Source organism: Trachurus trachurus, assembly GCF_905171665.1.
Source record: "Trachurus trachurus genome assembly, chromosome: 5".
Taxonomy (NCBI): domain Eukaryota; kingdom Metazoa; phylum Chordata; class Actinopteri; order Carangiformes; family Carangidae; genus Trachurus; species Trachurus trachurus.
Genome location: NC_139896.1, coordinates 23,518,858 through 23,545,901, shown reverse-complemented (window position 1 = coordinate 23,545,901; position 27,044 = coordinate 23,518,858). Strand labels below are relative to the sequence as shown.

The window sequence follows — 27,044 nt, the reverse complement described above, 5'->3', positions numbered from 1 at the left end:
TTGGTGCTGGTTTGGGGTTATGACGCTGGCAGGGCTGCCTCACACTTTGGCGGGCTAACGCACCCCAGCGCCCGGGCTGTCAGGCTGCCAGGCATACAGGGGGGGAGTGGAGGACAAAGAGGTGGTGGTGTTTTGGAGGGCAGGGGCAGAGGCTGCTGGGAAAAGTGCTGGAGAGGAAAGAAAGGCAGGAAGGCAGGAAGACTGTGGACTGTGAACCTGCTGCCACAAACAAACAACAAAGACTCAGCAGAGGAGCAGCAGTAGGAAGAATGGGAGCCGCTTATGGAAAGAAGGTCAGTCCTGCTCTTCTGCTGTCTGGATTACTGTTGTTTACATTGTCACAGTGTTGCTTTGCCAGTAGATTTGGATTTGATTGAAGTTTCAACCAGTAGGCCAGTCACAATATGAACTGAGGGGATTTGTGCACATGGGCAGGAATTCAAACTTCTTTCTTAACAGCACAGTGTGTTTCATGCGCTCGGTTTGGGTTCAGAAAAGGTCCTGGTTTGGTTTTTAACACAGACACAGCTCACAGTGACTTTGGTACAACCTGGCACAGTGTCACATCCAGACACAGGACTGGATGTGAACATCGTCTCGTGTCCTCCATCCACCTCCTGGTGATGAATGAATGTAGCTGCTCATTCATTCTGAACCAATCACGCACTCAGCTCATCACTACAGTTCACAGTATGTATAGCATAATATTATTGCGAATTTAAAGTTCAACTGCTCAGCCTGTACCTTAAATCGGATGGAAACACTAGTGTATGTTTATAGGAGATATCACATGGTTTCTGCAGTGAGTCTAGTTATAATTGCTCAAAAGCATCTCAGGTGGGACATGCCCATTAGGACCAATCAATATGGCTCCTCAGATATTAGTTTAGTTTAATACGTTTATTTGTATCAGGGACAATGTACAAAATAACATTAGTCTCGAAATGAGAAGAGATGCCTTGTACCGGATTTAGCTTATTAGCTACTTTCCATCCGTAGTCCGTAGTCCCTGGGCAGGTACAACTGTTCACTGTGATGATATTCTGCCCATAAAGTTTTGTGGTACAGGTTTCCAAACATGACCTGAACACACGTCTCCAGATGTATTACTGAAAATTAGGAAGATTTAAACAAACCTTATTGAACTTATGCATTTGATGAATATTTTGTGGTCATCAGATGTACAGTTGAGGAGAGGTTAGAAAAAAAAATCAAAGAATTAAATATGACAGAAAACCCCCCCCCCCCTCACATCAATTAGACTCATGATGGAAAGGTTGTGTGGCCTTTCCAAAACTGATTCAAATTTTTTGCCATATGAGATAGCGTTGAATTCCAGCAGTAATGAAGAAGTCACTTTTTACTGCAGCCATTTTTTGATAAACATCTTTTGCCTGCTGCACAGATCTAAAGCTATATTTAAATTCACATTAACAACATGACACCACAACTGATTGAGTTATTTTGGGATGGGATGGGAAGACGAGATCAGAGGTCAGAGGTCACACTGCATCACAAACTCCACCTAAACTTAGAGGAAATATTAGAGCTGAAAGTGTTTTAATTTTTTTTTTCTTTTAATGTGAATCACTGGAAAGTGAGTTAGACTAATCGACAATAAGAAAAGTAATTTGTGTCTGTCATATATTTCAGGTGATGTATTGATTATTTTTCTCTCAAAACATTTTTGTTGCAAGTAGCTTTTCTTGGTAACATTTAAGGTAATGAAAACTACAAATTCCTCTGATGAAGCTAGTTCTCCTAAAAACGACATCAAATCCAGGACTGCCACTTGAATGGACGAGACAAACATGTTACTATAAAGATATAGTATTATATTTGTCTGACCAGCTGCACTTGTCTGAAACATGTACCTTTAATATTATATTCATTCAGCCAACATCAAATAAGGGCGCTAATAGTGTCAAAGTTCAGTAATGTTTATTTTTAAGGACACTCCATATGTTGCTACCCTGACTGCATCATGTGGCTGGTGGTCATGCACCTGCAGCCACACCCACCAGTGATGTCATGGCGTACATCATCCTGCAGCCAGGCGTCTGCGTGGAAACACCCTCATAAAAAGCAAAGCGTTTACAAATATTTGAGCTATGGGGTGCGACGCACCTGTCAAGGAGGGCGTGTTTGAATCGGGGTGTGTTTGTTGGCATGGTGACCAACAGCTGAGAGCAGAGGCGTGCGGAGGGTCGTCTAGACGGATGGATGGAGGTATCAGAGTGGGTCATGTATCTGTAATGTCCCTGCAGATGGATTCATTAGTCTATTTTCAGTGCAGTGTTCCCGACAGCAGCAGCAGGTGGAGGTCAGATGAAACCGGGGGGTCTCATAGTATCAACTTTGAATTTTTATCTTGCCATAAATCCAAAGATGTACTTGAGTTAGAGTCAGAAATACTTTATTAATTCTCTTGTGGGAAATTGGGAAACAAATATCAAAACAAAAATAAACTCTGTCAATAACAGTGTTGGACAAGTTAGTGAACATTTGTAATGAGTTTCGGTTACTTGTTACTTCTTTTAAACATTATTGAATTATTTTACAAATCACTGCTTCAAAAGTACTATTTGTTTTCTTGGGAAATTAACTTTTGAATTTTCTTCACTTGTTTTATTAATCTAGCCACAGTCTTTAATTTCAGTGTTTCCTGTTGTGCAGTGTGGGACAAGACAAGACAACTGTCAACATTTATCTGTATCATTGTTATATAGATTAAACTGTGATAACTATAATCGTGTTATTTCATTTGAAAAGGTAATGGCTACACCACTCATTATTGCAGAAAGTGGTGGAATTACTGTGATGTAGTAATGTGTTACTCCAACACATAGTAAGATACTGTACATATGGTTAATAGTCATTTAATTCAAATAATCCTGTGCCATGTTGAAGAATGCAAGATTTTGAAGCGTGATCCACAACAACAGTACTTCAGCCTCCAGAGTCTTCATATGTTCTACTGAACCATCCTTCATTTTTAATCATTTATTGAAGACTCCTCGGGGGTCATTAACAGTCTGAGAGCAGTAGCAGCTGTTTGATTCCAGTCAGAGTTGATTTACAGATAATTTAGAGGAACAGGTCAGTTATGCCTTGGGGCGACTGAGTCTGTTCCCCTGGTGAGCTCAGTGTTACTGTAATCTGGCTCCAGAACCTTCACTGAACTCCTGTTGGTGTTCATGTCAACCAGTGGCAGTGGACACAACAGCTGCCAGGGTTTTGGTTCTGCTCTGGTTACAGTTCACCAGGCAAACATCTCTCATCCATTGACCATCATTAACACATCTGGGCAGATGTATTTGTCACTAAATCGTGCAGGGACATCTGTGTGCATCGCTATAGTACTGACAGAGTAAAGTTTATTAGTGGTTTAAAACAACTAGCCTGACAGTAATTCTATAATATTGATTGATATTGATTTAATTCAGTGGGGATCATGTTGGTTGAGTTTTGCCTTGAAACTGTTCTCACCCCACAAGCATATTTACCTTTGCCTCAGCACAAGTCTCAATCCTTATTTAGCCAAATTTTGGTATTTAGTAGTTTTAAGTGTTTTTTTTTTAAACTTCCAGGATATATAATATAAGACAAATTATACGTATACTTTTTCATTTTCTTTGTTTATTTGAATGGGACAGTGCACATTAATGGACATAACATGTAAATGTGCTGGATTATAGCAAGATGCTAAGAATTTCTAGTGATAATAATTAAAATATTGTTAAAGAACAGTTAATACAATCATGTTTATAGTATTATAATAATGTAACGAAAGCCGAACTGCACCTTAGCCTGTGAATCATTCCAGTTTGACTGACACTATCGGTTTCTCTTGAAATCAGTTTAAACTAAATTTGTCTCATGTATCATGTATAAATAAAGTTTGCATTCAAATGTCACAATCCACAATGTTGAAGAGTGTGTAAGTGACAGTCTGATACTGTGAGTGTCGGCCTGGTCTCGACCGGCCAGAGCTCAGATACTGTTTTCTGTGAACTCATGTGTGAGTAAGTGAATCAAGTCAGAGAGAATAAATAGCAGCAGAGTATTTTCAGCACGAGGTTATGTAACGATGCTCATTATCAACAGCAAGAACATGGAACTCATTGTGACCTCCCGCCGCTGCAGCCTCACAGATCCATTAGCACATACACAGGACACACACGTGGCTTTAAATGAACCAGGTCTGTGTGTTTGTGGTGTGGATCATCAGTGGGTTAAATGCAGCTCGGACCAGAGAGGAAGATTAAGACAATCAGAGAAAATCTCTGCAGCTAAAAATACTGAAACCAGAGCTGACTCACAGGAGAAGAGTAGGCTTTCACAAAGACCTGGGGGGTGGGGGGAGTGTGTGTGTGTGTGTGTGTGTGTGTGTGTGTGTGTGTGTGTGTGTGTGTGTGTGTGTGTGTGTGTGTGTGTGTGTGTGTGTGTGTGTGTGTAAGGGTAAGGGTGTGTCGTCCTGCAGGTCTTATGCAGTGATACTGTGTATATTTTTTCCCCAGCTGCTGTTTTCTTACTTCTGAAAGATGACAATCATGTTTTCAATATACGTTTGATTCTGTCTCTCAAATAGAAAATGTTCATTTTAAAAAACTTGAAGAAGAATAAGGATGAGTTACTAAAAGTGTTGATCCATGAGAGGACATATTTGTGTTTTTAGGAACCAAAAGCTATCAAAGTGTAGTTTCACATCTCTCTCAGGCTCAGGCTTCTCTCTGGAGCTGTAGGCTAATGACAAACCGTCAGTGTAAGCCAATCAGAAGAGAGGAGGCTCTGAGACTCTCCTCTGATTGGCTGATTGTCTTCTGAGTCGTAAAAATTAAGCAGATTTCAGGTAAAATGTTTAGAGAAACCAAATCCATCAGGTGGTGGATTGGTGGACTTGGTGCTGATGATGTTGTGACATCACAAAGTCACAGAATTCCTGACAGCAGGGAATACTACGACTTTCACAGTAATCATATAGAACCTAGACCTGCTTTATAATCACACTACACATGTACATTTACTTTTATATTTATATATTGGGCCTTATGTACGTTTCCTGCATATTTTTACTGCTGTGTTTATTTTATTTTATTTATTTTTTTTAAGTATATTTTTTGGGCATTTTTGCCTTTATTTGATAGTACATAGTGAGATAGACAGGAAAGGGGGAGGCAGAGAGAGGGGGAATGACATGCAGGAAATGTCTGCCCGACGCAGGATTCGAACCGGGGACGCCTGCGTTGAGGACTGTAGCCTCTACATGGGGTGGCCGCCTTAACCACGCACCGCCCCACTGCTGTGTTTATTTAATTGCAGTATTTAAAAAAGAATTAGGAATCAAAATAGATGATTAAAAACAAACACACAAACAACAAATGATCCTCTTGTCCCAACAATTTACAATCTATACAAAATGGTATACATTAATTGGAACGATATAAAGGGCCTCCATATATTTTCAAATATTTGCTGATAGTAGGCCTGTATCCTTTCAACTTGAATAATTTCCACACGTGTCTTACATATTCATTGAGTGTTGACTGGTCCATGAATGAAATGCAGACTTAATAGGAGTACTGTTGCCTTTTTACCTCGTTAAGTGACCTCAGTGCTTCCTCCTCCTCCTGTGCCTCTGGCCTGTGCAATGAGGTGGGTGTAATGTAGCTAATTGTCCAGCAGAGGTCAGACTGTCTTCAGGTCAGTTCTCCTCCTGCAGCTTAGAGGGGCGATGCTTCGGATGCCGCAGACGTAGCACAGTGTAACAACAACGCACACATTTAGTTTGTCTGTTCATGCTGTTTGCAGCACAAGAAGAGTAGTAGCTGAAATGACAGTGGCCCTAAGGCATCACCTTCACCATCAATGTTGAGGACGGGTTTTGTTATGAACATATGAATTATTATATTTCACTGGAGATCAAGTGCGTGTGTCATGTGTGGAGGAGTTGTACCTGTCCTCGTCTTGATGTCTGTCTCAGTTTAAATGTCCTGAACCATGAGTTAAATTACTGAGGGGCACAGTGGAGACTTCATCCTCCCCCTCCATCGCCCCCATCAGGCCTGAAGAGGTGGGAGGAGGAAGGGGGGTGTCTATGAGACAGAGAGAGCCTTGTCACCATGTTGAAGCCTGATGAGGTTTCCTAGCAACCAACACAAAGTCCATTCAGTCGGGGAGGACGCCATCCAACTGACCTGGAGTCAGACAGGAGAGGAGCAGCTGAGAAACACCCTGAGAGAGGAGGAGGAGGAGGAGGAGGGAGATGGAGGGGAAATCTCAAACTCTTGCAGCTGAACGTTGTTAAAGGAACAGTCCACAACTTTAAGACTTCCTCCTTCACATCAACTCATTGGTTTCAGAAGAAACCTGCAGCCTGGACATGTGTTTCCAGGTGTTTGTAAAGTGAGGGAGCTGAGTAATGTCTTCAGGCATCAACACTACAGCTTCACCCTTTACAGGCGGTGATTGACCAGATTTATGTTTATTTGTCCACCATGCTGTGATAATTTATTTATTTGTTTGGATCCCCATCAGTCCCTACCAAGGTAGCAACTTCCCTTCCAGTGGTCCACTCAATTAAACATTACATCATAGTTCAATACAATAATGTGAATGTAAGATCTATAACAAAGAGAGAATAACAACGAAAACAAATATTTTCATCCCAGACCTGTATATGCCAGTACATTGCTTAGCATCTGTTCAAGACAGGACGTAGAACATTTTGATAAAAAAAAATATTAAGTTGGTTTTTAAAAAAAATGTGATAAATTGCATATAAAGTGGTGATTTATGTGTTTAAAACATGGCAAATTTGGTTAAAAAAAATAATTGTTTTTTGTTATTTTAATTTTTATTGTTAGCATTTTGTAGCTGTGTCAAGAAAAGTGTATTGAATTTATTCTTAGAGTTATGGAAAACAACCTCTTGACTTGTGCCTTATATTACAATTGTGGCCATTACTAAGAAAAATTGATGGTACAGGACACTTGTGATTTCAGTCAATGATTTCTCATAAAACAAAGACAAGAAGTAATCGCTCTGTCCCTCACCAATGACCAGCGTAATCTTGTGTCTTTTCTAATAATATTCGCTCTATCGTTACATGATTTGTTCTACTTCTTCTGTCTTTTCCAGAAGGCGTACAGCATCAACCATGAGCCTCCACTGAAGCAGCAGTGTGTGAAAAATGGAAAGCACCCAAATGGCAAAGGTAAGTTTGTCCCTCTCAGGTTACCATCCAGCCCAGAGAACAAAGGCGCCCTGTGGGAGGTGAAGCTGACCTGTGAATGGTTGTTCAGGCTTATCACTGCTGCCTCAGTGTGGATCGGGCTGTAATGAGCCTGTTGAGGAGCCACCGAGCCATCAGCTGCTTCCTGCTCTGATTACACCATGAGAATGTGTGAATAGTTTTCAAACTGCACGCACATTTAGAGTAGCCAATCAGGAGGCACGGGAAGTGACAGTGACGTGACTGGTTCACACAAACGGTTTATAAATAGATCATGTAGGCTGTTATGTTGATTTCTTTAAACAAACTCTGACAACCGACAGCAGGATGGTGTTGTGTGGTGTCTCTCTCTGCTCTGGTTTTCATCTGAAAGTCCAATGAAAGGCCTCAAAGTCTGGATTTTACTACAGAAACATCCTTCTATTATCTATACTGCAGGGTTGCAGGTGGTTGGAGCCAATCCCGGCTGATATTGTTCAAGGGCAGGGTGTAGTCAATCACAGGGCTGACATGCTGTATAGAAAAACAACCTCACACAGTCGCATTCACAGTCTGAGAGTCGCCTAGTGTGCATGCTTTGCTTTTGTCTTTGGACTGTGGGAGGAACCTGGAAACCACACAGCCACAGGGAGAACATGCAAACTCCAAACAGACTTGGGGTTTGAACCCAGAACCTTCTTGGTGTGTGAGGTAACCACTGCTCCAACTTTTCGCTCCGGAAAAATCCAAAGAAAAACTAAAAATGACTAAACTGCTGTAGGCCTACTGTCTAGTCTGAATATCATTTGAGGTTGTGGAAAAATAATCTGCACAAAATAAACTGCACATTTAGTTTCAAATCAAACTACAGAGATGATTCACAGTGAACTTTTATTCCCTTTGGGTGCCCATTGCCATAATCGCTATAGTAATAGTTAGTAATAATTTATTTGTCGGTGTAAGCTATTTTTAGAACAGCGGAGCAGAGCCACAAGCTGCTCAGAGCTACGCTACGGAGGCTAATGGAATTTCTTGGTTTCCCTCTTCAAACTCATCAAATACACAATTCGACAACTCCAAAACGCTCTTGTGGACAAGTTGTGACCTGCACATTCACCACACTATGAGATAATAACGGAACATTACAAGACGCAGCCGTTTTCGAGGTAAATACAGAGACTGCTTGCTGAAAAACTGCCCCTCAACAATCTTGTCACTGACATGATATTCCTACATATTTTTTCACATATTCTGTTTTTTCTTGTATATATTGTAAAACAAGGACATATCCTTAATATTTAATGTATATAATACAGTATCTATCTGGTTCATGTCCATATGTATGTCTTGATTTATATCTTTATCAGCCATTTCATGTTCTCTATTCTTTGCTGAAGGAGCAGCTGGGGATCAATAAAGTTTCTGATTCTGATTCTGGTTCTGATCAAACCCATATAGTTTTACACCAGTCAGCTTCAACAATAAGAGCAGTCACCTGTCTTCATGTTGTGACTGACTGGTTTATGTCACGAGCACTGTTCCCAGCTCTCTCTTTAAGCTCCACCAGCTCATTCTCATCTCCGTCCACTCACACCCTGACACACTGGCCTCTAGTCGGTGACTTGTAATCTGTCAAACTTTAAGTGTTTCTCTCTCTGCTGTCACTCAGCACTGAGTTGCATCCTCTCTGCTCACCAAAGCATGTCGGATAAAGAATCTGATCCCCTGGAGGATTTGGTCCTCAGTGGTGACTGAGCTCCCGTCGTTAAGTAGCTTTGCATCCTGTAGCTCGAGAGCCTCTCTAGCTCAGAGAGAGTATCAGAGTCCCAGTCAGAGGCCCAAAAGCATTTTTTCAGGTCAAAGGCCACATTTACTCACAAACTTCAGAATTAACTATTTATCAAAGCCATTTAACTTGAAAGGTTATAGAGAAGACCCTCCATCGCTGCAACAAAGAGACACCGTTTAGTAGAAACATTAATTCAAGCACAACAACGACAATAAATCCACAATATAGGACATTTACACACAGGCTTCAACACCAGCAGTTTCACCTCCTAGATGAGGACCGGACAGAAGAACTCAGTTCAAGGTTGACTGAAGCTGAGAAAGTATTTCAGATACATCATAAATCATATTTCCTATCACAGCAGAGCAGGTAATATAAACATTAACCATTAACAACCATTTATATGACTCTTATTTACTTACTTTTACATACTGTCATTATGTGCCACTGTGGGTCCCTGTACTGACCAGTTTAAAGCTTTAAACTGGTAATAATATTAATGACGATACATACATTTTGTCTCCATCAACCAGCATTCATTCAGATATTTACAGTAAATTGTTTAAATTTGATTAAATTTAGTAAAAAAAACTTTGGTAAATTTGGATAAAAATGTTATTTTGGTAATAAAAAAATGATAAATGTGACAAAAGGTTTGAAATTTGGTTAAATTTAGTTCAAAAAAAGAGAAAAGAAATACAAAATGGTCATGGTCGTAAATTTGAACTTCAAAAAATTGTTTGAATTTGTTTTTTTAAAAGAAGGCTAAAAAGGAAATTGTTGCATTTGGTTAAAAAACTTTTTAACCAAGCTTGATTAAAAAGTAAACACCGGCGGTGACCACAAAAATAAACAAAACCACCTGAATCACAGGCTGAATTCAGATTATTGAAGTCAGATCTGTTCTGTTTGTGTTGATGGTCCACATCCACACTATCCAGCGCTGTGGTGAACAGCGTTGAGATCCTCCACTGGCATGAGGAGATGCAACAGAAACATGAGCTGCAGTCAAAGAAGAATAACACACGTCTGAGGTGAGGTGTCAGTGCTGCAGGATGACGACGTGTGAAGAGATGAAACTGTAGGATAGATAAATAAATCTAAATAATCACTCTTGAATATGAATCAGCTTGTGTTGGTTTTTGGCACGTTCAGACTCTACTGTCTGCTCTCTGAAAAGTGAAACTGTGAACCTGCTGGATGTGGAAAATGAAGTGAAGGCGACAGCAGCGTGGGAAAAGGCTGAGGAGGAGAACTACAGCTTCACACAGAGAAGAAGGGGGGATTGGAGGAAGAGGAGGAGGGAAATAGAAGGAGGAGGAGTGAGAAGAAGCAAAGGAGCAGAAGGAAGAGGAGGAGGAGCGAGGGAAACACTGAGTGGATCATGTGACCTTTGTTTTTACACTGGGCATGATTCAGTCAGAGGAGAGGAGGCAGAGGAGGAGAGCTGCTGCTGCTGCTGCTGCTGCTGCTGAAACACATGAGGATCGTTGTCAGCGGCGCAGTAGCTGATGAGATGGATCCGATGGATCAGTGGAGGATCAGCAGCCCAGAGCAGCCGAGCTCTGCAGCCAGGGAGGGGATGGTGAAGTCGGGTAAGAACCAGGGGACTGACCCTGCTCCTGGATTCTTCTTTAATTCAGCTTGTAGTGAAGTAAAATGTGTTGCACTGGTGGGTGTGTACTTCACTGTGCTGTGTGCGCACATTATTTTGTAAGATGTAGTTTTATTGTTTTTTTGGGGGGTTAAAATAGTCAGTTTGTAAGTTGTTTTCATCCTAAGGTTTAATTTGATTTCTCGATTTTTGGGTGAATTATCAGAATAGTGAGTTTTGTGTCAATTGTTTTTCGACAACTCTTTTCAAAATTTCTAGGAAGGATGCGTTGAGCTATTTTCTTAAATCAAACTGTCAAAAACCCTGGTTGAGCGTTGATAGAGATGATTTCACTGGTCATATACATCGCTCACTGCAATGATCTTGTATGTGACAAATAAACTCTCTTGAATCTTAAGCCGGTGCATATTCTCATTTGTCCAGGTCATAGTATTTCGAGGACCAGACAAATAACTAAGTCCAGTTGCTTTCGATTTAACCTCCTTTGAAATCTCTTGAATCTTGAAACTTGTTTCTTGCAGGAATAGATTACTCAAACTAGATTTGCAAAGTGAACTACAGAACTGAGAACAATCAATGTGCAGAAAAATGGTTTGTGAGTAAATGTTACTTAGCTATTTTCACTGATTTATAATTCTGTTGGCAGAAGTCTAATGTTTAATGTTGTGCAGTTTGATCTATGACAGTGCATGATATTTTATGAGTTTATCCTTGACTAAAATGTTAGAAACGACGGCTGCAAAAATACAACATTTAAATATAGCGATGTAAAGCAGCTTCAAAATGCAGCACTCAGTTTGCAATTAGTGTGTTTGTATGTTCATGATTTACAGTTCATGAATAATTAAAAAGTCTCATGTGTTGTGAGCAGAGTGGTGTGAACTGTTGATGAACAAGTGTGATGTTGCTGAGAGGAGTGAGAGTTCACATTAACTCCCTCGTCTGATTCTCACACAGTGAGTCATTTTACAGGTTTTATCATGGGGACAACTAGAGGAAGATGGAGTCACTGGGACTCAGCTAGGTCGCTCAGTCCTGGTCCGGTCCAGTATCTGTTGTTTTCCTCCTGGTTTGGTCCATACTCTCTGGTCTTCTAGTCCAGGTTCAGTCTTGTAATGTTCTGGTTCGGGGCTCTGGTTCAGTCCAGTGTTTTGGTCAAGGCTGTTGCTAGAAATTCTGGGCCCCCTTAAAGAATACTAAAATGGGCCCCTACCCCCTAAATTTCCAGTTTTTTTTTTCTTAGACTACGTATGTATTATCATTTTTTATTTAGCCTACTTTGTTTTGATGCTAATGCAGCATTACTATGAGTATTAGTCAGGGTCTTATGCAGAATAAATCAGTCATACAAAGATTAGACTACTGGGGTTTTTTGTGGGCCCCAAGAATTATCATCACCTTTCTCCTCTATACAACGGCCCTGGTTTTGGTTTTGGTTCAGTCCAGTAGTCTCTGATGTTGCGGCTCTGGTTAAGTCCTGGTGTGCTGGTTGTATCCAGGACACAGCAGGATGTTTTCTGCAGGATCTGATCGATCATAGCTGCAGTTTGACCTCAGACAAGTTATTTTGTCTATTGCAACATGTGGGTGTTTGACCTCAGTGTTTATGTAAGAGTTCAGACTTCAACCTGCTGTGTTTGAGGAGTTATCAAAACTGTCTCTGTGTGTGTGTGTGTGTGTGTGTGTGTGTGTGCGCGCGCGCATGCTTGAGTGACTGAGAAATGATACAGAAAAATCTCCTCAGGATGAATGAATTAAAGAGTAAAGACATTATCTTCTGACATTACAGTGTAATCTGATCACATTTCCTGCGGCTGCTCTGGAGTCAGACAGTCTTCTTCTGCACTGATATCACACAGAGGCAGAAATAAGCTTCTCGTTGTAACCAGATAACAGGCACTCACGGGGATGTCAATACTACAGAGAGAATTTAGTTTGCACGTCCTGTCTCAAATCGATATGAAACCACACTGTATCTCAAAGTCCGTCCAGGCTTCCTGCATCAGTCCTGCTCATTTCTCCTACGGACGGTCGGCTGACTTCCCTCCTGTTGAATCATTACATCAAATTCTCAAATGAAGTTAAAGTCACAGTCTGACTCTGGCCACTTAAATCAGCTATAATATGTACTGTATATCACAGTGTAACCCGTTTTAACATCATGTTTAGGAGTCGTATTTCGGTGACTTGCAGTCAAAAACTCAAAGACGTTCAGTTCACTGAGATATAACAGTGATATATTCATGCAGCCTTGATTCAAAGTCTCCTCACTGCAGGGTTAATGTACATCTATGAGAGCAGGGTGTGGCCACCCCTCAGCCATCCACTGTTGTGCCAGTTCACGCTTAAAAAGAAATAATTCAAAGTTCAGTGCATACAGATGAAAATTAATGAGTTCATGTTCATTTGTTGTTTTTCTTTTAAACAAATAGTCCGCCTTTCTTTTTCAATAGAACCTACTTCTACCCTCCTTCACCAAATCATTGCTGCTCCCAAGCTAAATAAATCATTGTACCTGTTGAGAATCACAGATTTATGTTTTACACAAGCTGGGTTTCACATGTTTTTTCATAAAACTGTTTGAAACACTCAAACAAACTTACTTCTGCAGCAGGAGACGTTATGCGGCATGCTGTAAAACGATCGTCTTGTAGTTCGTATCTGTCTATCTATCTATCTATCTATCTATCTATCTATCTATCTATCTATCTATCTATCTATCTATCTATCTGTCTATCTGTCTATCTGTCTATCTATCTATCTATCTATCTATCTATCTATCTATCTATCTATCTATCTATCTAGGTTTGTTTAATTCAGCGTTCACTGATGCACAACACTGCTTCCCCCATCACCTGAATATTAGCCCGTCTGCTCTATCCCACCCTGCTCATGATCAGATTCAGTCTGCAGCACTTTATCCACTAAATATGGTGAAAACCAGATTTTATCCCAAAAAAATATTGTTGTGTTGTGCCGTGTGTTTATCTTCTTTTTTTTTTTTTTTTTTACTGTAAATGATCGGTAAATCCCAGACATAGAAGAACATGACACTTAACATGACAATGACAAGATACGTAGCTATACTGCATAGCAACATAGATAGCTAGATTCATTTGTCTGCTAATGGGAATTCACTTGTCCATTCAGCTTATTACAACACTTAACAACATAATAATAAATAATACATTCGTGCAACAATTTATGAGCCACTGCCAATTTGGCTGAGATGTTGTATAGTCTGATCCAAGATTCCCAATTAATTTTCTGTTCATTAACAAATCAATCACTGGACTAATGTTTCAGATTTAGTGTCAGATGGTGCAGCAGATGAGTTTATCTTGTGTAAAGAACGAAGTCATCACATTTTCCAGCTTGATAATCGTGCAGAGTTGTGACTGCATCCAACACCTCCGTCAACCAGACCTGATCAATGTCACTCTGAATGGGAACAACAGATTCCTGCACCGGGTTCAACATCTGCTCTTGTAGCAGCTGCCTCGATGCTTTTGACCTCACACAGTAGCCGTCCCCGGGTTTCTAATGGAGACGAAGCAACCACCAAACATTCAGAGCTCATTTAATTTTTCTGAAATATGAAGCAGCAGTGGATGTTGGGCTCTGGTTGCACTTGAGAAAGAGGTCATTGTGTGAAGTGAACTGTATGACATATGATCTCTGTCTCCCAGAATATCTGAGGACTCGGATCAGATGCCTTTTAATCTGTTCTTTCTTCTCCCAGACAAACGGGGACGATGGACAGAGACTCAGAGACAGAGACAGTCAGTTTAGACTATAAAACCTGAAAGCATGGACTCCTGTGTTCAAAAACATTCAGCTTCATCCTGACAAACAACATTAGCATACATCATGACCAATGAATATCGGAGGTGTTTCCAGCGCCCACTACAGGCCACACAACTCATTACAGCCAAAGACAAACATCCAAGCTAAGTTTCAGATGATGACAACCCAGGCCTCTCTGTCCTTGTGTCTGTAGCCTCAGCGTATGCAGACCTGCAGCAGCACCGGTCTGAGGGAGCCAACAGGAAACCGTCCCCAGTGTCCGGCTACGTCCCCCCGCCTGACTACCTGGAGGGAGACGAGGACGAGGACCTCATAAAACCCAAGAAGCTGGTGAACCCTGTCAAAGCCTCAAAAAGTCACCAAGAGCTTCACCGAGAACTGCTGGGCAGCTGCAAAAGGTACAAAGGTGTTTAAGTACTGTAGGCTACATGAACATGTGGGGGGACACATGAGACATTTGTCAAAAGGACATAGGACAGAAATGATAACATTTGTAGAAAGTACTAAAAGTTTTGTTAGAAGATGGAAAACTTGTGTGAGTTGGTGTTGACATTTGAGTGCATTTCAGGCAGGTGAGGACATTTTAGCAAATTGAGGACATTGGGGAAAGTGGGGACATTTTTTAGAAACAATTGAAAGCTCATAAATTCTAGGAAAGTGAGATTTATTTATTTATTTTTGCAAAAGTCAGGACATCTACGTTTCTTGCTTTTGAAAAGTTTGGATATGTTTTTGACATTTTTGAAAGTGAGCATATCTATGGACTAACACAACAAGCCTCAAAGCTGGGCTGAGATGAAGGGACAGTATTGTCTCTATCTCACCTTTACAGTTTTTCTCTGTTGGTTTGGCTCATTTCTTGAAACAGAAATTACATTCTTAAAACTATAAGACCATTTGGCCAAACAGTCTTACAGTTCTGCACAACATTACAGCTCACTAGCAAAAGCGCATATCTCTCCCAAAACTGTTCACACATGCTTCAAAACTAGATTCCTTTACCATGTAAAGTGTCAGTACCATCAAAATGGCAAAGATCTTTCTCAATTGCTTTTGGCTCATTTGCATTCACTTTGTGCTTTTACCAAAAATAAACTGGATGGTTCAGCATAACACCATGGATGAGCTGCAGAACCTCATATCTCTCCCAAAACAGTTTACTTATGTGTCAAAACCAAACTTCTTTCTCATGTAAGTAGTCAGTGCCCCCAAAATGCATCATCCCTGTGGCATTCTGTGAGCACTGCAAGTCAAAATGCTTAGATGTTTTGTCACTATGGCAGAGACGTATAAAACCGAAGAAAAGGACTTTACAGTAAGAGCAGCCTCCAAAGTTTGACATCACACACACTGCACTCATATTGCCAAGGAAATTGTAACCATTTTTATTCACATATAGCCTACATAAAGTAACTCAAGATTATGTACTGTAAAAACAAAATGTATAGGCCTACAGTTCTCTGTACATGTATGAAATATGAACACAAAAAAAACAGAAAAAATATACCAAGCCTATAGTGCAGTAAACAAAGTTTCACGAGTAGAGACATTTTCACTGGTCATCACTGTCATCACCCTCTGTCTCCTGGCCACCATCTTCATCCTCCTGACCATCCATACGCTGCGCTCTGAAGAAATTCATATGGTTTTCCTGGTATTAGCCTGCAGTATGTTGACTAATTTTGACAGTTGAACAGACTATTGTGCATATGATGATTTACACAGTGAAATCATGCTGACATGTTTTGGAGAGAGCAACCATTAGACTGAGAATCAACTAATCAGCTTAGATCAGCAAGATCTATTCATTTGGAAAATGTGCTAAATGTATGCTCATTGTGCTAACTCTAGGGTACTTGTACATAACCATTTGCAAAGATGCACTAAGACACTTGAGACATGTACTAAGACATTTGCAATTTGATGAAATCAATGAGAAATGCCATTCTGTTGTGAACATTTGCAAGGTGGTTTGGAGATTTGTCCATGTTATTTTGAGAATGTAATTTCTGTTTCAAGAATTGAGCCAAACCAATAGAGAAAAACTGTAAAATAAACGCATTTTCTCTGGACAATAGGGGATCTGCCGCCCTCTCATTTGTCTACTACACTCTGATGTGCTATAACGAGTCATGACATCATGATGGACTTTGAGATAAATTTGTCTCTTTGAGCAGTTTGGTCCAGATTATCGAGGGTTAATGTCTTTAATCTCTTGATGCAGCTTCACATGAAAATATGTTTTCAATCTGGGCTCACGCAACATCTGCTGACTGACCCATATCACCATTTACAGTAACAGACAGCTGCTGACCAATCAGAGAGCAGTATTTTCCAGTCAGATATCTATGGTTACATGAAGAGTATCAGACTTTACTGTCGTCTGCTCTGTCTCAACTGCTGAGCTCAGACTGTGTGAAGTTTTTGATGAAGTGAACAGACGCTGCTAAGCAACAGCCTCCCACCTCACAGGCCTTCACCGCCAAGGACGCTGGGAAAGTTTTCCCATCACCTCCACACAGACTTTCATTCACTTTAGTCTAGTAGGAAGGAGGGGTCCCAATGTCCCCGAGACAAACATTTTTGAAACATGGTTTTTTAGGACCCTTAAGGTGTCTACTTAAGATTTTTGCTTGTTGCCCGGGACAACTAATGTCCCATGGGTGTTTTTTGGCGGCCATTTTGAATTTATGTCCGCACGAATGGCGAAAACGCCAATTTTCATAACTCCTAAACCAGACATCATACAAAGACAAATGAACACACTTTTTCTGATAATTTTAACACCAGAAATCAAATGAAAAGGTCACCGAGATGATAAAACCACTCTTTATCAGAGAAAAATGAACTCCAAGTAGTATTTTTGTATAAATTACTCAAAAAAAGTTCGGAAATGTTTTTTCAGTCCATAATTTCTCCCTTTTAATAACTCCGGTTGGTGTTGTCTTTTAGACCGATAGAAAGCCGGATTAGTCACGTTTCCAACGAGGTACAACTTGTAAGGATTGTGCATTCATGGAATGCGCAACAAAGCTAAACGTGTGGGAGCGACCAATTTAGAATTCTGAGAATTCCACACCAATAAAACGCCATTTTTCATAACTCCTAAACCAGACATCACACAAAGACGAATGAACACACTTTTTCTGATTATTTTGACACCAGAAATCAAATGAAAAGGTCACTGAGACGGTAGAACCACTCTTTATCAGATAAAAATGAACTCTCGTGTATTATTTTAGCATATATTACTCAAAAAAAGTTCGGAAATGGGTTGGGAAATGTTTTTTCAGTCCATAATTTCTCCCTTTTGATAACTCCGGTTGGTGCTGTCTTTTAGACCGATTGAAAGCCTGATTACTCACCTTTCCAACGAGGTACAACTTGTAAGGGATGTGCATTCATGGAATGGGCGACAAAACTATACGTGTTGGAGCGACCAATAGAATTCTTAGAATTTCTCCTAAACCAGACATGATACAAAGACGAATGAACACACTTTTTCTGATAATATTGACACCAGGAATCAAATGGAAAGGTCACCGAGATGGTAAAACCACTCTTTATCAGAGAAAAATAAACTCTAAGTAATATTATAGCAAATAATAGCTACTACCTAATTGACAGCTAAAACAGGTTCAGGGTTCCTATACGCAAGTATGGAAAGTATGAAAATATATGGAATTTGATTATATACATTCCCAGGTCTGGAAAAGTATGGAAAATGGAAACTATTATATGTAAATATATTTATCTCTTAATGCTTATCTGGGTTTGGTCTTAGTTATTTGGGTTAATTATTTAGTATGCGGCGCTACTGTACCTTTCTACAATCTCCTGGAAATTATTTGGTGACATAATTGTATACAAATTCAGAATAATGAAAACAATCGATTACTTGCATAACTTATTTACATCATACACATCTAATTACTCAAATGTCACAAATTATTTGAATTTTTTACAGAGAGACGTCTGGAAATTAGATTCTGTAAAAAGTATGGAAAGTATGGCCATTAGCTTTGTCCATCTCATCATCAATCTGTCCAATTTGCCCATTATTTTCTTTCGGATCTTCGTCCTGGCCAGGTTCACAGATGTTAGATGTGATTGGCCATACATCAGACATGTGAAGCCCTCCAGCTGCTCCTGCACCTCTGGTTTGACCTTCGACTTATCGCCCAGCTGACTGTAAAAAGATTGTTGGGATAATAGGTTTTCCCTTTTAAGTGTACCAAATACCATACCAAATTCAAAAATATAAAATAATAATCCACCAACCTGAAGGCCCTTTGGAATTTGGGGTTCTTTTGGAGCTTTTTGAGTGGGGCCACCTTGCCTCTGCCCTTAAAGAGGAGCTAAACAGGATTTCTCCCATGGCTATGCTACATTTTTACCTTAAAGCAGAAGTAAGCGATCTGGTCGTTTTGGCTAACTTCTTGTCAGCCGATGGAGTTAGCAGCTCCCGCCCTCGTCATGGATCTATTGGTCCTCGTCCCTACGTCACCACATTCACGCGCATCCCTTGGCTGCACACACAGAGAGGACTGCCCCTTTATGCCGTTCTCTCTCCTCATTGGATAAAGGTTGTAGGATACAAGGAAGTATACAAGAAGTTTTCTCTTCGGCTTACAGCAGAGCAGAGTGACTGACAGATCCGTGTTTCGGACCAAACACTCTATAGAAGTGATTGCTGTCGGAAGATACAACTATTTAAGACTTATATTAACACAAACATTCCACTTACTTCTGCTTTAATTGAAAAGCCTTAGACTAATTGTGATAGTTGTGATAGTTTACTATGTGACTTCTAAATTGTTCTGTCACGTTGATCAGCTGATGGTGCTTGTCCGTACCAATGTCAACGAAGACAGTGAAGCTGATGGTGTGAGCGTGGTGAAGGAGGATGACAAAGATGTCAGTGTCTGGGGTCCTCACTATTGCAGACTTAAATCTCAAAAATGTTAACTCACGATCAAAAGATGTGGCGTGACGCTCCTGCTGATTCTGAACAAAGACAAAAATCAGTACTCAATCTATATCACCTGCGCTTCACTCTCTGGCTGTGCCCACCGTCCCCTTTATCCCCTCCCATAAGCACCTCAGAAAATAAAATGAAATCAAGCGCCCAATACACCCAGCTTGATAGCATGACGTGGGTAGAGGACCACCCGGCTGGCAGGCTCCTCCTGGTTAGAGCGGGGAGCATGGATCTCAGTGACCACAACCTGAAATAGCACAAAATACATGATACGATAGCTTGGCAGAAAAAGGTGACCTTTCCTAGGTATGGACCAATGAACTTACTTCCTCCTGATGATATTAGCTGATGAGCTCTTCCCTCCATGATGAGAGTAGCTGTTTCGCACTTCATCAGCCAAGATGCTGCCCCCTTACACCCCCAGACCTTGAGCATCAACTGGCAGAGCTGCTTCTTGTTCTCCTCATTGCCCAGAAAGAGTTTGAAGTCCTGGGGCTTCTTTGTAGCTGTACCCTGCACTATAAACTTCTCAGAGAAGCCATACACCAGCCTTTACTGTCCCTTGATGGAGTCTTGTTGGTAGGAGTCATTGGAAAAGGGTTCTTTGCCAAGACCAACAAAGCCAGCATGTTGCCTTCCTCTTAGATGAAAACACTGATGAAGTAGTGCCCTAACCCCAAGGATGTCATCTTCATCCAAGATGGGAATGCCCTCTTTCATGCTCTCACAACTCTACCTCACACATTTGGAGAAATCTGCCTGCAGATACTAGACCAGATGAAGCCAACTTCAAACTCTTTCTGGGCAATGAGGAGAACAATTACTGCAAGTCAAGAGTGGACTTTGCTCACCTGCCTCCCTCCCTGCCAAAATGGATGTCACCAAGTAATTTCCAGGAGATAGTAGCTATAGCTACCATATTTTACAGACTGTAAGTTGCGCTTTTTTTAGTAGTTTGGCTGGCCATGCGACCTAAAACGACTTAGGCCTATACATCAAAAATATACACTATGTCATCTATGACCACAAGAGGGCAGGGAGGCTTTTATTTCTAAATTCTTCCTCATTCAGTAGCTCATCTTCATCTTCCTCATGTGCTGTTCTCCTCACTGCGCTGTCGGACCTGGGTCTCTGTCTCCGTTGCACTGTAGCGCTTCACTCCCATTCAAGTCAATTCAGAGTATTTTCACAGCGTGTTCTGCGGTCCGTCTTTGGTCTCTGCTCCAGTCCCGGCCGGGCTCCTACACGGAGCAGAGACCCAGGTCCGACAGTGCAGGGCTGTCCCTCTCTGAAGCAGAGGAGAGGTCGGCTTCACTCCCGTCAATCTTCACAGACAGTCCACAAAGAGTTTCTGATCATATCCTCACCAGTTTGTTCCAGTTGACAGAGTTGTTTTTCTTTCTTTTTTTGACCTGGCCTGTAGTAGGCTATTTGATGCTGGCCTTTATTTGTTTGTGTACACAAAGCCCTGGCAGTTATATGAGACCCGACTGTTAATTAAATGTTTGAAAAATAAATGCGACTTATAGACCAGTGCGACTTATATATGTTTTTTTTTCCTCTTCATGACGTTTTTTTTTTTTTTTTTTAAATGTTTTTTTGGGGGCTTTTATTGCCTTTATTGATAGTGCAGTTGAGAGAGAGAGACAGGAAATGGGGAGGCAGAGAGTGGGGGAATGACACGCAGGAAAGGGCCATCCGACGTGGGACTCGAACCGGGGCCGCCTTCACTGAGGACTGAGCCTCAACATGGGGCGGCAGCTCTACCCAGTGAGCTAAACGCCACCCCTCATGACGTATTTTTTGACAGATTAACCCAACTTTAGATAAGACCAAGATATGTATTAAGATAAATATAATAGTTTCAATTTTCCATACTTTTCCAGGCCTGGGAATCAAATTCCATATATTTTCATACTTTCCATACTTGCGTATAGGAACCCTGAACCTGTTTTAGCTGTCAATTAGGTAGTAGCTATTATTTGCTATAATATTACTTAGAGTTTATTTTTCTCTGATAAAGAGTGGTTTTACCATCTCGGTGACCTTTCCATTTGATTCCTGGTGTCAATATTATCAGAAAAAGTGTGTTCATTCGTCTTTGTATCATGTCTGGTTTAGGAGAAATTCTAAGAATTCTATTGGTCGCTCCAACACGTATAGTTTTGTCGCCCATTCCATGAATGCACATCCCTTACAAGTTGTACCTCGTTGGAAAGGTGAGTAATCAGGCTTTCAATCGGTCTAAAAGACAGCACCAACCGGAGTTATCAAAAGGGAGAAATTATGGACTGAAAAAACATTTCCCAACCCATTTCCGAACTTTTTTTGAGTAATATATGCTAAAATAATACACGAGAGTTCATTTTTATCTGATAAAGAGTGGTTCTACCGTCTCAGTGACCTTTTCATTTGATATCTGGTGTTAAAATTATCAGAAAAAGTGTGTTCATTCGTCTTTGTGTGATGTCTGGTTTAGGAGTTATGAAAAATGGCGTTTTATTGGTGTGGAATTCTCAGAATTCTAAATTGGTCGCTCCCACACGTTTAGCTTTGTTGCGCATTCCATGAATGCACAATCCTTACAAGTTGTACCTCGTTGGAAACGTGACTAATCCGGCTTTCTATCGGTCTAAAAGACAACACCAACCGGAGTTATTAAAAGGGAGAAATTATGGACTGAAAAAACATTTCCGAACTTTTTTTGAGTAATTTATACAAAAATACTACTTGGAGTTCATTTTTCTCTGATAAAGAGTGGTTTTATCATCTCGGTGACCTTTTCATTTGATTTCTGGTGTTAAAATTATCAGAAAAAGTGTGTTCATTTGTCTTTGTATGATGTCTGGTTTAGGAGTTATGAAAATTGGCGTTTTCGCCATTCGTGCGGACATAAATTCAAAATGGCCGCCAAAAAACACCCATGGGACATTAGTTGTCCCGGGCAACAAGCAAAAATCTTAAGTAGACACCTTAAGGGTCCTAAAAAACCATGTTTCAAAAATGTTTGTCTCGGGGACATTGGGACCCCTCCTTCCTACTAGACTACTTGCACAGCTTTTTACACTGTGGTTTTATCATTCAGGAGGAATACGGATGTTGGAGGGCGACCAGGAGAACACACTGTGGAGAACATCTTCACCTGTTTGTAAATCAATGAAATCTTTGTTAAAAGCTGAACTTCACATACTTTATACTACGGGTGAACCTTGAGGTGGGACGCATTTGCAGAGCTTAGAAAATGGATCTGAAAATGTAAAAAGCGAAGAGAAAAAACAGACAGAAAATGCAAATGGATTGATAATTATGCAGCGGCTGCACTGATGATGCAATGTAAGGTCTTTATCATTCAGATTTCCAGCCTCCACGAAAACAACTTAGTGGGAGTTCAGTTTTCTGAGGTTAAACAAGCAAAAAAACTAAACAAAACAATAAAAATAATACACGTTTATATGAGTTTTGAATGAGATATCATGATAAAATTATTCTTTCTGTATATGTTAAGTGTTTTGAAAATTTAACATGCATTTACAACTTTTGAAATTGTGTTCAACAAATGCAAGTGTCTCTCTTTTTTACATAATTTTATTTATTCTTTTCTTCTCTTGTTTAACTGGTTTAAATAACTGATTTAAGTCTGGTTTACAGTGATGTGTTATGGTTGATTATAACAGGCTGTCCTCTACTGGGTAAAACATGCATTGCAACATAGAAACTCACACAACTGTTCACTCATGAGCATGAGCATAAATACACACACACTCAACATAATGTTATAAACAACAACACAAACCCCTGTCAAAGGAAACACTCAACTTGAGATATGTTGTAAAGCCATTGAAGCTAGTGGTTCAGATACACAAAGATTCAAAATCTAACACCAACCATGTTCAATACATGGTACCTACTGACTCTTTGTGTTTGTATGTGTTTCTGCACATCATTTATGGATGTGTGTTGTTTGTATGCAGTAGGATCAATGCATAGGTGCAATACTGTAATATATATAATGTGTGTGTGTGTGTGTTTGCTCAGGGGCGGGGCCACTGTGGAGATGAAGCCAGAGCTGCACAGAGTGCTGGAGTCCAGGAAAAGAGACCAGCTGATCAAACAGAGGAAACAAGAGGATGAAGCCCGAAAGAAGATTTCTCCTCTGGAGGCCGAGCTGCTGAAGAGACAGAAGAAACTGGAAGAGGTAACACACGATGCCACCATCCTGATTTAACACATTAGCATGTTGAGTCCAGTCGGTTGGACTTTTTTGAAGGTCTTCATCAAGCCATGAGGTGAAAACTTTTGGTGGCTTTAGAGTAGAAGTCACATGAATCGCCAAAGTCATCATCACGTAAACATCATGCAAACATCACATCCATCCAAAAGTTGCTCAAATATTTCAGTGTGAGCTGAAGTGGTGGTAAAGACTTTCTGGATTTGTCACATAAAAAAGAAACCACTCATGTTTCTCATGTTGCAGTGCATGATATGGACAAAAATGAGGGTAGATAAATGTTGTTCATGTTCTGTTGTCTTTGTGTTGCAGCTGGAGAAGCAGCAGGAGAGGGAGCAGGAGGAGAACCTCAGAGCCCCAGAGTTCGTCAAAGTAAAGGAGAACCTGAGACGGACATCTTTTCACAGTAAAGAGGAGAAGGAGGTGTAGAGGCTCAACCTCCGTTGTCCAGGAGACAGCGAACTGAGAACCTGAGAGTCCACATGTTTGCAGGACATGGAGAGGACACACTGAAAAGACACTGAAAAGACACTGAGGACACACTTCCCAGATGTTGGACAGAGCAACTGTGATGTCTCTTAAGAGACGAGTTGAAAATGCGACACATAACAAACTGCTATCTCAGGTAAACCCACCTGAAACAGGTACAGGCTCCTACTAGTATTTGACCTCTTCTGTGTTGGACACTTGGTACGTGATGGACAGTCTCCATGGATCTGCTCAACAACTGAAGGACAGAAAGATGTTAGAGATCCTGTAGATTTGAATAATTATCAGCAACTGTTGGATGAAATTCAAAAACTTTTGACAAATCACAAGATGTTCAATCAACGTTACGGTGACACGTGAGGACTTACTTTAGATGTCGCTTCTTCTTGTGTAAGAAAATAACTACTTTGTTGATGGAAAGTCTTCAGTAAAAAGTATGCACATAAAAGATTAATGGGAGACAACAGCCAAGACTCCCATGATGCATTTAGGCACTTATATAACATGAGATGTTGGAGTCAGGTGAGATTTACAGTTGAATTAGATTCTGCTGTGAGACAAGTGACAAAGATCTGCGGCTGTGGAGCCATGTCATGTTTCCATGCCAATGACAGCTAAGGCTCATGGGTACTGTAGTATTTAGACCTGTTCACCAAGATCTCAACAAAACTGAAATAAATCAAATTGGTGACAGAAAAAAGCTCAAACCGAAAAAGGAATAGCCTAACACATGAGAAACCTGAAGCTTCTTGCATTTCACAGCTATTACAAGACAAGATGTTAAGATACAAGATTTTGTTATTACAAAATAATTTATAAGTAGGACAAGATACGGAAGAAAGTATCTAAATGATTGAATAATTCATATCTCAATAACAATAATAAGAACTTAATCTTGATTAATCGTAATCACAACCCTAATTTGGTTGTATTTTGTAATACAATGACAATAAAGTCTCTAAAAAATCTTCTATCTTCCGTTTTGTAATGAGGAGTTGTGAAATTAGTAGGCTATTGTAATTACAAGACAATATTTATGTCCAATTATGAAAAAGCTCAACATAATTATGAATATTGTTTTTGTAATTACAAGATGCTAAAATGTATTTATGACATGAAGTATGTAAAGATTTTTATTTAGTCCTAATTGTTTTATGGGATTTGCTATTATCAACAGATGCAAATTAGAAGAGTACTACAGTCACACAAGAAAAGAGTTTTTCTTCAAGATCATATCGTGTAAGCAGGTGAAACCTATTTGATTATTGTAATTAATGTGTCTTGTACTACAAGAACATGTTCAAAAAGCAGGAAGGTTGCACTCATCAGGACTTTATCCAGAAGCTCCGAATGGTGAAGACAATGAAAAATTTTGTATGAACAAACTGAACTTGTGCCTAAAGATATAGATTTCATGGGTCAAACTCAAGCTGCACTATAACCAAGGTTTTATTATTGTATCACATTCATAATAACATCCATAGAAAGTTTTAGACTGCTTTATTTGTATGACTCAATAAACTCAATGAACAATACGCTTATTATTTATATACAACAAAGGCTTAATTACATTAATCTGATGATCCTATGTTTTATTATTACAAAATTCATTTTTTTCTTGTAATAACAAGATGTTAATAATTATGCATAATCATTACACATCAACTATAATGTCAAACTCTACACCTCAAGTACTGTTCTTGTATATTATTATTATGATACAAGTTAAATAAATGAGAAATAGATTAATGAATTATTCAGGGTAATACAACATCTTTTTGACCAAGAAGTAGGCTAATTGATATTCAGCTGAACCACAAAAAGTTCTTGTTTCTGATACTGAAAATGTGATGACAATTCAACGGGTGAACAAGAAGGGATTGTGTGATGTGTATTCAAGAAAGAATAAAGTGAATCAGAATCGGTTGCCGGGGATACGAGGCCTTTGATGTTAATATGATTGGATGTATCAGAAATATCCTCCTCTCACAGGTCACATTAAAATGTAACTGAAGCCTTATGTCGCTCATAGTCAACTGTACAATCACTGAAATCACTTAGACTTTCACTTTGTAAACAATGAAGATTAAAAACTAACAGAATTAATTTTGTTTTCTGACTTTGTTATGTTTTCTTTATGTGGCTTTTATAGAGAGAGTTTGTTCTGAACATGTTCAGACTCAGCTAAATAAAACCAGAAAAAGACAAAGAAAAGTATCAACAATGAGAAGAAATAAAGGACTAATCCTTCGGTCTTGTTGCTTTATTATTAGGGAAATATTTCTTCTTTTTTATATGTCCAGTGATACAAAACTTTCTGTATCAGGTTATTATGGCTGCAATTTAGAATCCATAAGATACAATCCATGCAGCAGTGAAATGTAACATAAATACAACAAAACACCAAAAAGTCCCATCAAGAATTGAAAACAAAAACCCCAATATACAGGATACATCATCTTATAGGCCTACGTAATCTAACATTTGAAACTTCATTTATCTGTGGATGAAAATGCACTGCAATGCACAGCAGGGTAGCTAAATAATAATTGAAAATAAAGGGACTTTATATTTCTCTAATTTCTAAATATTTCTCTTTTAAAAAATTAGACATAGGCCTAATTTTAGCCTACATTATAGGCTACACATTTGCTTTTATAAACTGAAGCATGTTGAATGTAGGGCCTAAATGCCCACTTTTTTTTTTAGTTCAGTAGCCTATAAGTTGTAAGAGTTGTAAGGTTTTACAGTTTTAATTAATCTTTACATATTTTATTAGAACATAATTTTCGGATTTGTTTTTCTCAAAAGGGATACACACTTTTTTGCAAGTGCAACCCTGTAATGAAGGTTTATTCCACCAGGTGTCGCTGTCCGTCATCTTTCGTCCATGAACTGAAGCTCAGTTTTCTTGCAGTCAAG

The 27,044-nt window shown here is 39.7% G+C and overlaps 1 protein-coding gene across 2 annotated transcripts; it reads left to right on the top strand.

Moving 5' to 3' along the window:
* On the top strand, nucleotides 1–26,373 carry LOC310986561 (protein FAM107B). Of its 2 annotated transcripts, XM_083972511.1 has the most exons (5): nucleotides 1–293; nucleotides 7,141–7,216; nucleotides 14,618–14,822; nucleotides 23,441–23,600; nucleotides 23,946–26,373. In XM_083972511.1, exons 1-5 carry the CDS (start codon nucleotides 270–272, stop codon nucleotides 24,060–24,062), a joined length of 582 nt encoding a protein of 193 aa, XP_083828637.1. In that variant the 5' UTR covers nucleotides 1–269; the 3' UTR covers nucleotides 24,063–26,373. The 2 variants fall into 2 exon arrangements, with proteins under 2 accessions (XP_083828637.1, XP_083828636.1); XM_083972510.1 differs by lacking the exons at nucleotides 1–293; nucleotides 7,141–7,216 and adding an exon at nucleotides 10,414–10,597.
* Nucleotides 26,374–27,044: the final 671 nt, after the last annotated feature.

Bases quoted from the DNA above. Each gene is read 5' to 3' on its own strand.
- LOC310986561 (XM_083972510.1), top strand. From the start codon at position 10,483: ATGAGGATCGTTGTCAGCGGCGCAGTAGCTGATGAGATGGATCCGATG. The intron at 14,823-23,440 runs GTACAAAGGTGT...GTGTTTGCTCAG, and splicing joins CTGCTGGGCAGCTGCAAAAG to GGGCGGGGCCACTGTGGAGA. The intron at 23,601-23,945 runs GTAACACACGAT...TTTGTGTTGCAG, and splicing joins GACAGAAGAAACTGGAAGAG to CTGGAGAAGCAGCAGGAGAG.